Genomic DNA, 15,266 nt, shown 5'->3' with positions numbered 1-15,266 from the left:
GCCATCTTTGATGGATGTGTCGTTCTCTTCGGCTCTCGTGCTTGCTCAAATTTGGTTCGGCTTGACGGGCAGGTGTTGCAAGCGTCACTATCTTCTCCCTCGCTCCTCCTGCCTCTTCTCTGTTTCTCTCGTGTCAGCTGCCTTGGCCACCCTAGCTTCCGCACCAACATTATCGCGTGTACCAGCATCGACGGCAGTGGCAGCAGGAGAGGCAGTCCCTGCGGTGGTGCTCACCCTCGCTCAGGCTGCTTCCTGCGGCTGCCCTTGCGCGTGTGCCTTCTCTTTCTCGAGCCGTGCGCACTCAAGGACGCCTTTTCTCACGACTTACCATATTGGGTTGGCTTTGTCGCATCACGATGGAGCCTCTTCCCCGGAACACGCCGTCGCTCTGCAGCTTCGAGTGCAGCTTTCCTCGGTCGCTGATTCTCTTCCTACAGAGTGCGCCGCCAACCATTGTGCTGAGCGCCTTTCAGGCTGACTGCGAGAGTCAGGGTGTGGCCTGGTGCAGCGCTGAGGCACAGATGCTCGCTGTGGAATGGTTTGTGCGGCACCCCGTCGTGAAGAAGTACCCGCCGCGTCGTCGAATGGTGCGAGCCTTGCTCAAGGCGTACATAAACTCGGTAGAGGAGCAGTACGCTGCCGACTACGCGCTGTCCTCCACGTCGAGCGAGGACCCAGTGCAGACGGAGTTGATGGAGGAGTTTATTCGGGTAAGCGTCTTCGGGGGGGCCAGTGAGCAGGGGTTTTGCTTCAAGACATTCTACAACCCGTTTGCTAGTGCGCCAGACACCCCTGCCATCACGAGCGCGCCTGCCACCTCAACACCGCCTTCTGGCCCGTCGATGCCACTGTCTGCGATTCCGACGCCGTCACAGGTGCACTCCGTCCCCCCCGGCTCCTCACCGCGTGCCTCGTCGTCTCCTGAGATGCACACGGGCAGCTCTCAGCGGTCTCTAAACTCCCACAGCGAACCCACACACACCCTTTCCCCCCATGGCCTGCCGCCGTGCATTCTGGTCAACGACGACTCGAAGGTGCTTCTGTCCATGGCGTCCGTACGCTCTCCACCCACATCGCCGTCGCAGCGGTCGCCGAGGCACCACCAGCACCAGCAGCAGCGTCAGCACGTGCCGCTGCCGCCACATCCACCAGCACCAACCCCAGCCTCTGCCGCCGCCGCTGCTGCTGCTGTGCGGCCGCTTGATCAGTTCAGCAGCATCCGTGTCTCCTGTGAGCAGTTCTCCAACGTGGGCCTCTCGCTCTGGCCAGCCGCCTTTGTCATGATTCAGCTGCTCGCGCAGGAGCTGAAAGGGCAGACGCACATGCTGGCGGACGTTCTCGGCCTCCCGCGCGCGACGAGCAGTACAGCGAACAGCAGTGCATCCCCGGCGCCACTGCTGGCGACATCAAACGGGCTGCACCCGCACACCATGCCGACCCCACTGTCACTGGGCCCTACGGCTAGCTGTAGCCTGCGCAGCAGCAATGACGGCAGTGCCGGCAGCAGTAGTGGTACAAATGTGTGCAGCAGTCCGTTGCGCATCCTGGAGCTTGGCGCGGGGGTCGGCCTCACGCCGGTGTACCTGCACCATATGAAGGAGTACCAGCAGCACGTCGCGTCCTTCCTCGCCACGGATTACCAGGAGTCCATTGTTGACAACATGCGTTTCAACATGACCGAAAACGGCATCCGCCTTGTCTCCGAGTCGCTGGCTGCCCAGCGTGGGCTGGAGAGGGGTCCGACGCCGCCGCTTCATCGCGCGGCGTTGCTCGACTGGCTGAACCACGCCGATAACGAGGAAATGTTCATGGAGGACGAGGTGGACGTGACCCTCGTGGCCGACTGTATCTACGACACCGACGTCATTCCTGCACTGGTCGACACAATTCACCTGGCTCTCACCGCGCGCAGCACGGCGCCGTACACGTCGGGCACCCTGAAAAAAAAGCGTTGCTGCATCGTTGTGCAGACTCACCGGCAGGATACCACCATGCAGAAGTTTTTCTCCTCTGTACTCACGTTTGGGCAAGTGCGCAGCTACAACCTTGTCCGCCAAGTGGTCGGGTCGTTGCGTATCAGCGAAGACCACAGCGGCGACGACGGCGGCTGTGTCCCACTCGGTGGTTGGGACCGGCAGGCGCAGTTACTCAACCCCGACCAGGTTGTCTGCGCGTTGGTGCCGGATGTCATCCTCGAGGACGGGTCTATGCGCTCTGCTAGCGGGCAGTGGCATGACAGCGGCGCGAATGAGACGGCGACGGCGGCTGAAGCACTGCTCGCGGATGGGATGATTGGACCTTTCTACACCTCGATGGTGGGGCTGATTGGCGTGCACGTGATTACCTTGAAGGCAGCCAAAGTGGCCAGGTAGAAGGGGTTGGCGCGCTTTTTAAGCCACGCCGTTCTCGGATGGACGGAGGAAGGGAAAGCTGTGGGGTACGTGTGTGTGTGTGGTGAGGGGGCGATGGTGGCGGAGGGCCCAGGGAGACGCGATGCCCATCAGCTCTCAGGCATATGCGCTTGGGCTCGAGTAGCGTTTTGGCGCAGCTGTGCGCACTCCTCTATTGTACTGAGGCAGCGCTGGTACGACAGGTCGTTCTCGCCCACTCTTGCCTTCGTTTTGAGCACGCACTGATCAATCACTCATTTTGTGTTTGGCATTAAGCGCACCGCATCGAAAGAAAAGTAAGAGTAGGCCATAATCCGTGCAGATGTGCCTAGAGGTGAAACGACGCGGTAGCCAAGCGCGCATGCACCATCACAAGTGCATATCCGAGTCGCACTCAAACGGACAGGTCGATGATGGTGGCGGGCGAAGGCACCGGTGCTGCGCTGTAGCAGCTTCCATTCCGCTGTGTGCGAGCATGCGTACGTGTTGAAGTGTGCGTGCGTTCCTGATGATACCCATCGTGGATGTGGACTGACGTTTGTGGAAAGCGAGCGGGTAATGTGGACGGGGCCGCCTCGGCTATCGAGCACTGTCATGGCCATCATAATCATCGTGTCGCTATTCTCTTTTCGCCCCCATCCCTTCCGTCTCCCCTCTCCCTCTTCAACACACCTGACGATGCATTTTTTTTTTTGCGCCTCCATCCCGTTTCGCCGCGCACGAGCTCTTTGTGTTCCGCGAATTTTTTTTCGTTTGCGAGCGTGCCGCCCGTGTACATCTTTTACTCCATAGAGTGAGCATCATGGTCTTCTCCATCCCATCCTACCTCGGCGTGGGCGATCGGTACAAGAAGCCCATCGATGCCCGCGCGCAGGGCGCCACGTTCCTTGTCTCGCGCCCCAAGACCGGCACGAACCCCGACGCGCTCTTTGATAAGGAGCTACACCACTTCTGGAATGGCGAGCGCGGCGGTGACCCCGAAGCGGTGCGCCGTCGCCAGCAACTGGAAAGCGCGAAGAAGAACCTGACGCCGAACGGGTTCGTCTACTCCAGTCCCACACCGGAGCCCGCCGGTCTCGGCTCGTACTTTGGGTGCTTTCAAGCCACCCCATACGCTCACGTCCCAGAGTACCCAGAGAAGCACGACCAGGCCATCGCGAAGCGGGAGCTGCCACCGCGGGGCGTGTACACTTCACCGGCGCAAAAGGGCACCGGCTACGGCTACGCCCACGTCGCGCTGTCCGACGTGGGAAGCAACTATATCGCCATCATTTACGAGCAGCAGCGCATCAACGAGCGTCGTGAGCGAGAGGAGTGGAAGAAGAAGATGCCAGCGGAGCCGTTCCGTCCCGCCGGCCGCGAGGGGTTCACCTTTGATGAGAGCCCCGCGACGGGGACGTCTCGCTGCTACATTATGACGGTGCCTTTCAGGGAGAAGCGGCCGGAGCCGGTGCTCACCCACTTCCGCATTGACCAGCCATGGCGCCCCGCCGGCTATGTCGAGGACAAGCCCACCACGATAGAGTACTGGGAGGACCCGTACCGCGGCTACGACCCCCGCAAGGAGCCAAAGGAGTATGTCAAGAAGCCGTCGGACGCCGTCTTTCTGCCGAGCTCGCTCAACGACAACTTCTGGTACACGCAGAGCATAGTGTTCAAGCGCATTTGAGGGCAGGACAGGGGCACTGGTCGCGCATGCGGGCTGGCGTGCGTGTGTGTGTGTGAGCCTCACCTCTTGCGTTTCTTTCAGCAACCTCCTGCCGCTTCTCTGTCTGACTCTGCATTGCTGTCCGTTGCCCTCCTGTGCGCCGTTGCCGCAGATTTCTTTAGGGTTTTCATCCCTGCAGCGGCGACGTCGCCGTTGCCCCCTTCCTCCTCCTTCGCGTCTCCCTCCTTTCTGTCACCTCTCTGGCGCCTATTCCGTCGTCTTTGTGCAGTTGTGGCTGATGTATAGCGAACTCTGCTGCTTTCCTGTGTTGCCTATGCGCGCTATGCCCGGTGCCGCGTCTGTTTTGTGGTGCTTCTGTCGTTTTGTTTCATTGTGTGACGGGCACCTGCACACCCCGCTCCTCCTCCTTCCTCCTGCCAACGGTGGAGGTGTGGCATCATCTTCTGAGCGGAGCGAGGTCGTAGAGAGAGGAGGAGGATGAAGCGTGGAGGGAGGGTACACAGCTGTATCCTGTCCCTTCCCGCCCTCCCCCTCCTTCTCACACACTCCCTGTCCTCAGCTCTACGCAAACATGTACAGCCATTCTCGTATCAGTGCGTCTGTCTGTGTCTCTCTCTGTGTGTGCGCGTGAGTGGTTCCGTGTCTCCTCTTTGTGTTGTTTTTCTCATCTCGCCCTCCAGTTCACGCCCACATGTGCATGTGACCACACAGTGAAACACACCGACAGCCCGCGCCTCCTTCCTGCCCTTTTCGCGCGCACACCACCACCACCACTTTATGTTTCCACTCGGTGAGGCAGGAAGCTGGTAGAGCAGTTGACCCTGCTCTCTCGTCTGCGCATACCAAGCACAGTCGTGCATACGTATCGATGTCCTTGTGAAAAAAAAAAAAGATGCGCTCTATTCTTGCCGGTGCGGCCTCTGTGTAAGCAGTGCGGTCACACCCACACCCACCCACCCCCCCCACACACACACACACGCCACCCCAGTAGTCCGGCCGATGGAGGAGAACATTCGGACTCGCCTCCCGGCCTCGGTGTAACTCTTTCTCCCGTGTTCCGTTTCGCGCCTTCTCCCTCTCCCTCTCTAACGCTCGCGCTTGGCGACCGGAAGCATTCGCATACGGCACCCTCACCGCATGGACCACATCTGTAGAGCGCCACGTACACACCGTTCTTGCCGCGTCTTGAGAAGAAAAAGCAAAGAAGGGAAAGAGCAAGCGTGATAGAGCAAGCGCGCCTTCTCCCAGTTGCCTGCCCAATCGCTTTCCTGCCACCGTCGTCGTCGTCGGCGGTGGCATGCGGCGCAATAGAAAACGCGAGAGAGTGGCTGCCGATGAGGCCGAGAACGTCGGGCCAGGCAACACTGCTGCGAAGCGAATGCCTGTGGCCGCCGCAGCCTCGTCTTACTCTTCCCCTGCCTCGCATATCCCGATGCATTCGCGGGTGGTTAACGTGGCATCGGATAAGAGCAGTGGCAAGAAGGCTTCGTCACCTTGTTCTCCGGTGACGACACCAGGAGCTTCTTATGATGCCACTACTGCCCAAGCGGTGCAGCGGCCCCACTACGCAAACAACACGACGACCCGTGCCGCCGCGGCCTTGTCGCTGGACGGCATCGCTAACGCTTCCGTGCGCAGTAGCGATTCAGCAGAGTCGGCATCCTCGACCGCGGCCCGCGCACCGCTGAGGCGCGGCCGGCCCCAGCAGCCGCTTCGGCCGCCTCTGTCACGTTCCCTCATGCCGAACACGCCTCGGAGCGCGGCGCCACTGCCAGGGAGAGGGCGTGGCGCTGCTGGCCTTCGCTCTCGCGTAGATCATGCCGCCACAGGCGCGAGCTCTCCCGCTACGGCGGGTGCCAAAGGCGGCAACGCTGCCTCGCCGACAGACGCATCTCCTAGTGACTCCGAGAGACAGCTTTGGGACACGTGGCGGGAAAAGCGCGAACAGCTCGAGCGAGAGGTGCAGATACTGACGCAGTACTCGCATAACCTCGCGGAGGAGACGCAGGCGGTCCAGGACGCTATTGAAGGCATGCTCACCGAGTTCGAAGGCGAGAGGCAGCGTGTAGAGGCACGCCACGGTGCCACAGTGGCGCGCTACCAAGGCTTCATGGATGCCCTGCGCGCACGCGAGGAGGCTTGTCTGGCAGCGAAGCAGCGAGCGCTGGATCGCATCCGCACTTCTCGAGAGACTGTGAGTCAACTTCAACGCGAGCAGGAGGCAACGCAGGATGCCATCATTTTGGCGACAGACGGGCGCGATCGGCTGGAGCAGGAGCTGGCCAGCGCGAAGAGCACGGCGGCGGAACGCGCGATAACCCTTGAGCACCTGCAGCAAGAGGAGGATCGCATGAAGGATGCCACCTATGGCCTTAGCGGGGAGGTGAAGGAGTTGGTGCTGGAGATGGAGCGACTCCGCAAGGAGAAGCACCGCATCGATGTGCAGTCGATGGAGAGCGAGGTGGCCCGGCGAGAGCTGTACTCGCTTTGCGAGGAGCTGAAAGGCTCTATTCGTGTCTACTGCCGTGTGAAGGGCTCTGCCCTGCCAGTGGCGTCGCAACTGCCAAGCGACGAAACCGCATGCGACGTGGCGCCGGCGCTGCAGGCCGTTCGCTCGTCAAAGCCAGACGATATTTGCACCTGCGTGGGAGAGGGCGCTGCGGCTACTGTGGTCGCGCCTGTCGCCATGCCCCCCGTCAGCCGGCTGCCCAGCCGCAGTGGATCGATGGGGTCGACTCTTTCAGCCGGCATGCTGGCGGTCGCGAGTACTCCCACGAGCACCGCAGGGGCTGCCGTGGCAAAAACAGACGCCCGGCGCAATGTCGGTGGGGGTGGGTTGCGTAGCGGCTGCTCCACGACAAGGTCAAGCATGGCCACGACGAGTGTCATGGGGGACGGTGAGGCCGACGCCACTGCCGACGAAGGAGCAGCACCCGTCTTTTCCTTCCCGGATCGCGGGGAGGCAGATGACCTCAGCGACGCTAACCGGAGGGCGGAGCAGGGCGGGCTCTTGCGAGTGCGTGGGGCAGCGCCGACGGCAACGGCAGGCAGTGCCGCGGCAGCCTCCGCCCATGCCGTGATGCCGCTCCTCTACCCTTCGACAGCTCAGGGCTCGAGAGAGGAGGAGGCGCATCTTCCCGTGGGTGCTGCTGCTGATGCGTTACATCTGCCGTACAGTTGCGGGCGTTCCATCACAATCCACCAGACGCGCTCCAACGCCACTTCGACAGGCCTCAGCAGCTTCGCGGAGACCTTCACCTACGACAAGGTTTTCACTGGCGACGCGCGGCAGGAGGAGGTGTACCGCGATGTCGAGCCACTCGTGCGCAACGCCGTTGACGGCTACCGTGTGTGCATCTTCGCGTATGGGCAAACAGGCAGCGGCAAGACCTTCACCATGGAGGGCGACGTGCGAGGCAGGCCGGAGATGTACGGCGTCACTCCACGCGCTCTTCAGACGATACTGCAGCGGCAAGCCGAGCTCGCCAACGAGGGCTGGAGCTATGAGCTGTCTTGCACGTTTATCGAAATCTACAACGATGTCATTCGCGACCTGTTTCAAAGTGGGTCGGCGAGATACGAGGTGATGCTGCAGCAGCAGCACACAGCTCCGACAGCGTCCTCCTCCGCTGCTGTGTACCACACGATCAAGCACAGTGGAGACCGCACGCACATCACCAATGTGATAGAGCGAAATATACGTAGCATGGAGGAGTTCCTGCAGCTCTACAAGCAGGCGGTGCTACAGCGAAGCACCGCCAAGACAGATCTCAACGATGTCTCCTCGCGCTCGCACTGCATCTTCACGCTGTACATTTCCGGCACAAACGCCACGATTCGCCAACGCAGCGACGGGGTGCTCTGCCTAGTCGACCTCGCAGGCAGCGAGCGCGTCAACGATAGCGGTGTGCAGGGCAAGCAATTCAAGGAGGCGGTGAACATCAACCGCTCGCTGTTGGACCTCGGCAAGTGTATCCGCGCTCTGCGCTGCGGGGCGGTGGTGCCGTGGCGTAACTGCAAGCTCACGTATCTCCTCCAGAACTACCTCGGCGCGAAAGGCGGGAAGATGCTGATGATCGTGACGGTTTCCAATGCAAAGGCGCACGCGCTGGAGAGCTTGAACTCGCTGCGGTTTGCGGCACGGGTACAGGAAACATACGTTGGCACGTCTGTGAAGCGCGTGACGAGTATTTAGGCAGCACCTCTCCCCCTCAACTCTGCTGCGCCATCCCGCTCGAGGGACGGAGAAGCGTGCGCGCGCGTGCGTTCTCCTCTCTTCTTCAGCCCCTCCCTCTACCGCACTTGTCGTTCCCTTTTTTGTTAGATCCCTCCTATATATTAACTTATCTTCTCCCTCCTCGCCAGTGCGTCGCTGCGGGAGCGACGCCGCGCATCTGCTGCTCGCAGCAGATAACTCTGCATCTCATGCGCTCCTCCCTGTGCTGATGTCTCGCGAATCCCTCCTGGAGGTGAGCGACAGACTTGGACAGTGAAGGAGGTACGCGTAAGACGCACGCCGGTGCTGCGGCGTGCACGGTTTCGTGCGTGTACCTCTGCATCCCGTCTTGTCCGTCTCCTCCCTCTGTGATGATGATGCTCGGTTTCTTCCATCCACTCGCACTCGCTCACAACACGGCGGTTTGCTGTTGAGGGTGGGGCTGGCCACCCCGACATCTTTCACCGCCCTTGTCTGCCATTATGGGGATCGCTGCACCGGCGACCGATTCAATCGTGCACACATAGACACATTCACACACACACACACACACACACCCATCTCAGCCACACTTCGCGCGAAGCCATGTCCGACATCTTTCCCGAGTCACATCCGGAGCATCCGCTCAACCTCATTCCGGAGCTCTGCCGCAAGTTTTACGACCTTGGCTGGGCCACCGGCACGGGCGGCGGCATCTCCATCAAGATGGGCGAGAACTACTACATCGCCCCTAGCGGTGTGCAGAAAGAACGCATCATGCCGAACGAGATTTTCGTGCTGAACGCCAGCCAGGATGTCGTCGAGGAGCCGCGCACGGAGAAGCAGCTAAAAATATCGGAGTGCACACCGCTGTTCTTCAACGCCTACCGCCTGCGCGGCGCTGGGGCGTGCCTGCACACGCACTCCGCCAACTGTGTCCTCATCAGCCTCCTATGCGACCGCGAGTTCCGCATCTCCCACATCGAGATGATCAAGGGCATTATCAACAACGAAACGAAGAAGGCGCTGGGCTTTCGCGATACCCTCGTCGTCCCAATCATAGAAAATACCGACTTTGAGAAGGACCTGACGGCCTCCATGGCGGAGTGTATGGTGAGGTACCCAGAGTCGTGCGCGGTGCTCGTGCGCCGGCATGGCATGTATGTCTGGTCCGACACTTGGCAGAAGGCGAAGGGCGCAGTTGAGTGCATCGACTACTTGATGGGCCTGGCCATCCGGATGAGGACACTAGGTCTTGAGTGGGAGCCGAAGGGCGCCAAATAAGGACTCAAGCAACACAATGGTGTATTGCATAAACGTATACAACAAAACACACACCACACACACACATATAAACTTACGTATATGTATGCGTGTGTGTGTCTTGTATGCATTTGCTTTTTTTTTTTTGGAAAACGGTGGCAGGGTGAGGTGTGCTGTGTGCGTGCGTGTGCGCTTACGGAAACTTGACGGACCGGCCGTTGCGAGAGAGGGACGTCTTTGCCCCTTGTATCCGCCACACAGGCATACGCACAGACGCCAGCGAGCGTCGCTGCTGCTCTCACTCCACCCGAGGAAATCTGCCGCGCGCTTACCGACCGCCACCTGCACATGTTCTGGTAACGGACATGACATGAGAAATAGAAAAAAGGCGCATATCGGCACCCAGTAACCCAACGTGCTCCATTTTGGGATGTAAAAGGGCGCGAGGGAGTAGGGAAAGGAGGGAGGGGGGGGGCACATGCCTCATCATCGATGCCGCGCGATACACGTAGAGAGGGAGAAAGGCATGCCCCGGTGCGCACACCCTCGCCCCTTCGTCTCTGTGCTATATATATATATATATGCGTAGGAAATACGTTGTGCATGTATTTCCTTTCCTCGCCTCATTACGTCGTTTTACCTCGTTCACTTCGCTCCTTCTCGCTCCCGCTCTTAGCCTCTGCGGGGAGGGGGAGGCCCTTGGGCCACGATGCGGTCAGAATGTGTCTCTTGTCGCTTCTCTTCCCTACCTTTTCTGCAAGCCTCATGTTCGCCCCGCCTCTCCCTCCTGCACGCGCGCTCCAGTGGAGTTGCCTTTGTACGGGTTGTTCTCCCCTCCTCCCAACACATTCACATCAACATAGACGCAACCACACACATCCAGCCCGAGGAGGGGCTAGGAAGGAAAAAGGGCGTCGCCCCCCTTCCCCCCTTACTGACCATCGCACAGTGTAGGTGTCTCTCTTCCTCCTCCTTGGTCCAAGTGAGTTTGGCTGCTGTTGCCGACGAAGAAGCCGTAGGGTGTGACGGAAGGCTTCACGGACCGCCATGGAGGACGTGGATGCATTTTTGGCCAGCCTGGACCAGTTCTCATCGCCGACCATCGATGCTGGCATCCAACGGCAGCAGGAGCGCCAGAGCGGAGAAGTGACAACACCGAGTGCGTCGGCAGCTTCGGCAGCTGCACCGCGCAACTCTCAGCGTCAGCATCGTCGACGGCAGCGCGACGGCGATACTGGTGCGCTGGCCTGTCCCGCGGCGCCGAAGCAGCTGCATTTTGCAAACTCGAGTGACAACGCGGGCCAAAACCGTAGTGTCCCGCATCTCCCTGCAGCCTCGCCGTCTTCGCACCCACATGCTGTGGTAAGCAGGCACCCACCGCATACGTGGTGGTGTTCCAGATGCGCAGCAGAGAACACGGCTCAGATGCAGAGCTGCGCGCTCTGCCATCGTCGTCGCCACCGCGTGGAGGGGCCCCGACCGCCGCAGGCGTCGCCTGAAGCGTCTCTCCCCTCGGCTTCGCCGGTCGGCTCACCTGCACCGATGTCAGAGTCTTCTCAGGTTCGCTCCACCGGTGCACCGGCGGGTGCACGCGGTGGAGAGCCAGGCTATGAGCCGGTCGTTGTTGCAGGGCCAGGGGAAATCTCGTGTCCCCGATGCACCTTTCTTAACTCGTCCTCGAGGCGCACCTGCGAGATGTGCGACGGAACACTGCCCGCGGCGATCGCTTCCTTCACGACCACCATGAAGGACGTCGGCGCCTCTCTGCAAAAGTCGAGCCCCTCGGCCGCCATGTCCGGTGGCACGCCGCTTGGTTTCGGCGCGTCTGCCGCTGCACCAGTCCCTTCCAGGGCTCTCGCAGGCCTGGGAAGCGGCGGCCGTCCGCGGGGCGAACACGCACCGGAACCAGCGCCGTCTGGCGTCGCCGCCACGACACAGCGTGTGGTTCTGGAGGAGGCCGCCAGGGCAACCTTGTCTCTCTCTCCCGTGGCCCTGGGCAGCCAGAGCACCCAGTCGTCGTCCTCGTCTTTCTCTGATAGTGACGACGATGATGACGGGGAGAGCGGGGGCGAGTGGAGTGACGAGGAGGAGATCGCGTCGCGCGACACGGCTGGCCACCGCGAACTCGTCCGCTTCCTGGAAGCATTGCAGTCGGTGAAGTTCGACACGCTGCCGTGCGCCGCCGTTCCAGCGACGATGCGGGCACGTGCGGAGCTGCGTCCCTTTCAGCTGCAGGCGCTCTACTGGCTGCTGTCGCGCGAGCAGCCGCCGCTTCTTCGCGCGCGTGTGGCGCCCGGGGACACCGACTCGCTTATCGCGACGAAGGAGGCGACGCGCACTATCGACAGCGGCGCCGTCAGCCGCGGCGATGAGGAGGATGATGTGACTTACGCTGGCGGCAGCGGCCGTGGTGGAGGTGAAGCCTTCGGGGAGGGCGCAGACTTCGATGCGGAGAGCTCGTGTACGGCATCGTCCGCCTCTCGTGCGCTGACAACTACATCGTGCCCTCCTTCTTCGGGTGTTGCCACCCGCACCCCCAACGGCGGCGCAGAGGACGATACCAACATGTCCATGAGAGGGCAGGAGATGATATGCACCGTGCGCGGCGGTGTGTTCGCCGACTACATGGGTCTAGGTAAGACGCGCACGCTTATCGCGTTGTGCGAGACTACGCGGGTGCCACGCATCGATCGCGTGACCGGCTCCTTGGTGGAGTCGGCGGCGACGCTCATTGTTTGCCCGACCTCCCTCCTCACACAGTGGGTGCGTGAAATACAACACTGCGTGCAGCGGCCTGCCGCGGCGCCGCTACGCATTCTCGTCTACTACGGAGCTCGCAAGCGCCACCTCAGCCTCTTCCAGGTGGCGCAGTCCTACGACTACGTCCTGACCACGTACCAGACGCTCTGCCAAAAGCAGCCACCCGCCTCTCGCTTCGGCCACACGCATGCCAACGGAGGCGCCATGAGGAGCGGAGGCGGCTCTCCGGCGAGGGCCGCTGACTTTTCCGACGTAGACGATTTTGCCGAGGGCTCGTCTTTCCCTTCGAGCGTGGACGATTACGATGTTGACCGGCGGCTGCAGACAGAGGTGGATAAGCTCTTCATGATCCGATGGGGTCGCATCATCCTGGACGAGGCCCACTACATCCGCAACATGCGCACACATCAGAGTCGCGCGTGCCTCAAGCTCAGTGGCGTCTGTCGCTGGGCCGTGACGGCGACGCCAGTGCAGAACAGTCTCAACGACCTCTATCCTCTCCTCCGCTTCCTCGCCGTGCCGCATTTCAGCTCGCTTGTGTGGTGGAACAACGAGATTGTTCGCTACTACAACCTCGACCCGCTCCATCCGCGCCCCGTCACGGCGCTCAGCATCCTGTTCGGCTCTATCTTGCTTCGCCGCACACCGGACTCCATTGTGGATGGGAAGCCCATACTGGAGCTGCCGCCAAAACGGGCGATCACCTACACCGTGGGCTTGTCGCGCGAGGAGATGCGCTTCTACCAGTCGATTCACGCCAAGGCAACGGAAAAGCTGAACGCGCTGCGCGACCGCGAGGCGTGCGCGGCTCGCACGCCGCTGGCCATCTTCACGACTGCCTTCGAAATGCTTGTGCGCTGCCGGCAAACGTGCCTGCACCCGTACATCGTGGTAGCGGCTCTCCGCCGGTGCCACCGCCTGCCGGGTGCAGAGGCTGGCCGCGGCGCCACCGCTTCGCCGGATGGGATCGACCGCACCTCTGCTGCCACCAACTGTGCAAGCAGCGAGGAGGCGCGGCATCAACGCGAGGAGGATCAGCGGACGGCGCGCGCCATCGATGAGTTTATTCAGACGGTGGTCCTTCGCCGGCTGCGCACCATCAAAGCCAGGGAGTTTGTCCAGTCCCTCGTCGAGGAGATTAAGCACCAGAAGCTGGAGTCGCGCGAGTGTATCATCTGCCTCGAAACAGTGAACCGTCCGGCTATTCTGCCCTGTGCGCACGTCTTCTGCGAGGAGTGCATCAAGCACGCTTTGCAGGCAACACGGCGGTGCCCGCTGTGCAAGCGCAACTCGAAAGCGTCGGAGCTGCTGCTGATTCCGGTGGAGCTTTTGAACCGCACGGCGCAGCAGCCGAACACGTCTACAGGCGGAGCTGACCGCGCTGGCGATGGCAGGACGAGTCCAGCCGAGCCGGCCCCAGAAGTGCCACTGCATTTGGATCTATCTGACATGAACAACTGGAGCCTGCAGCTGAGCTCGAAGACGCAGTACCTGATCGACACGATCCGCTCTCTGCCGGCGGAGGACAAGGTGGTCGTGTTCAGCAGCTTCCTGACGTACCTTCGCTGTGCGCAGCACTGGCTGCAAGCGGCTGGGGTTTCGTGCGCGCTTTACAGCGGGTCGATGACGATGAAGCAGAAACAGTCCTTGCTGGAGCTCTTTCATGACGCGGCTCGGCCAGCGTCGCCGCGCGTCCTCCTCGCCACGATAAGCAGCTGCGGTGTGGGGCTGAACCTGACCTGTGCCAACCACTGCTTCCTGATGGAGCCATCGTGGAACCCTGGCACGGAGGAGCAGGCGCTTAACCGAATTTATCGTATTGGCCAAACAAAGCCGGTCACCTTCACGAAGCTCATCGCCGATGGCACGATTGAGCAGAACATCAGCCAACTGTGCGACCGGAAACGCGCGCTGAGCGGGTACTGCTTCAGCAGCAGTGTGACAGGCGCGGCCGCCGCTGGCGGCGGCGGGGATGGGCGACTGCGCACAGCCGATTTGCTGGAGCTGTTCGCGCCTGAGAAGTCGAGTGAGAGCAGCGACGATGACGACAGTAGCGAGGAGGACGACGAGGCAGAGGGGGAATAGGAGGGTGGGCAGCGGGAAGGGTGATAGTGGGCTGGGGTGGTGATGCTGGCTATCACAGCGGTATATATGTATATATCTGCACTCTCTGTTTTCTCTTTGTCTCTCCTGTTCTACTGTGCCTCCGCACACCGACTCGGCGTCCTTGTCAGATCGCAGCCGTTCGGACGTCCGACCCATCTAACACAACAGGCACCAAAGGCATCGGCAGCCACCAGGACAAGTATCCACACTCGCGTGCGTCGCTGTCATCCCCGCAGGGCGGTGATGGACATGATACCTGAATACAATGGCGTGTAGCGTCGTTGGTCAAGCAGGCTATGCAGCAGCGCGCACTTTCTCCGAGTGTGTTTGTGCGCTTGCGCTCCGTTCTTCTCTCACATAATCAGCGACGTCAGCTGTTCCTCGGGCTCTCTTCGTATTCTGCGTCTTGGACACCCCTCTCGCTCACCCCGCCTCCTACCTGCGCGCCGACCCTCGAGCGGGGGCCGATGTACCCATGCTTCGCCAACCCTCTTGACTGTTTTTTTGGCTTCTATGCACGTGGGCTCTTGCATGTGCAAGGACCTTCTCCACCGTCCGCTCGGCGCTTCTCTGTTCCCCTTGCGGGCCGTTGTGTGTCTTCGGCGTCTTGCGAGGAAGAAGTGCCCGTGGCGCCTCGAGCCCGCTTCACCCCACCTTTCCTTTCCTCACCAGTGCTTTCTCTTTGTTCCTCTGCCTTACTTTTCTGTGCCGTCCTGTGCCTCGCTCACCTGGTCTCGCAACTGCACACCAGCCGCAGCAGCACCGCTACACGACCACCATCAGCACCGACTTGAGGCATACAGACCCCACAGCGATTCACAGTGGCACTCGTCCAGCACCGACGCCTACTCGCTCACCCATAAACCCATACCGACCCCACAAG

General features: G+C 61.1%; 5 protein-coding genes across 5 annotated transcripts; all 5 read left to right on the top strand.

Moving 5' to 3' along the window:
* Positions 1-356: 356 nt before the first annotated feature.
* LINJ_28_1990 (conserved hypothetical protein) lies at positions 357-2,372 on the top strand (the record flags this gene model as incomplete). Its single annotated transcript, XM_001470188.1, has 1 exon — positions 357-2,372. The coding sequence occupies one exon, from the start codon at positions 357-359 to the stop codon at positions 2,370-2,372; it is 2,016 nt and encodes a 671-aa protein (XP_001470225.1).
* Positions 2,373-3,192: 820 nt separating this feature from the next.
* LINJ_28_1980 (conserved hypothetical protein) lies at positions 3,193-4,059 on the top strand (the record flags this gene model as incomplete). The annotated part of the gene is made up of 1 exon (XM_001470187.1): positions 3,193-4,059. One exon carries the CDS (start codon positions 3,193-3,195, stop codon positions 4,057-4,059), a length of 867 nt encoding a protein of 288 aa, XP_001470224.1.
* Positions 4,060-5,356: 1,297 nt separating this feature from the next.
* LINJ_28_1970 (putative C-terminal motor kinesin) lies at positions 5,357-8,254 on the top strand (the record flags this gene model as incomplete). The annotated part of the gene is made up of 1 exon (XM_001470186.1): positions 5,357-8,254. One exon carries the CDS (start codon positions 5,357-5,359, stop codon positions 8,252-8,254), a length of 2,898 nt encoding a protein of 965 aa, XP_001470223.1.
* Positions 8,255-8,860: 606 nt separating this feature from the next.
* On the top strand, positions 8,861-9,538 carry LINJ_28_1960 (putative methylthioribulose-1-phosphate dehydratase; the record flags this gene model as incomplete). Its single annotated transcript, XM_001470185.1, has 1 exon — positions 8,861-9,538. One exon carries the CDS (start codon positions 8,861-8,863, stop codon positions 9,536-9,538), a length of 678 nt encoding a protein of 225 aa, XP_001470222.1.
* Positions 9,539-10,564: 1,026 nt separating this feature from the next.
* Positions 10,565-14,362, top strand: LINJ_28_1950 (DNA repair protein-like protein; the record flags this gene model as incomplete). Its single annotated transcript, XM_001470184.1, has 1 exon — positions 10,565-14,362. One exon carries the CDS (start codon positions 10,565-10,567, stop codon positions 14,360-14,362), a length of 3,798 nt encoding a protein of 1,265 aa, XP_001470221.1.
* Positions 14,363-15,266: the final 904 nt, after the last annotated feature.

Source organism: Leishmania infantum, chromosome 28 (assembly GCF_000002875.2).
Source record: "Leishmania infantum JPCM5 genome chromosome 28".
Classification (NCBI taxonomy): Eukaryota; Euglenozoa; class Kinetoplastea; order Trypanosomatida; family Trypanosomatidae; genus Leishmania; species Leishmania infantum.
The sequence above is the reverse complement of the archived record's forward strand: the minus strand, read 5'-3'. Positions and strand labels throughout refer to the sequence as shown.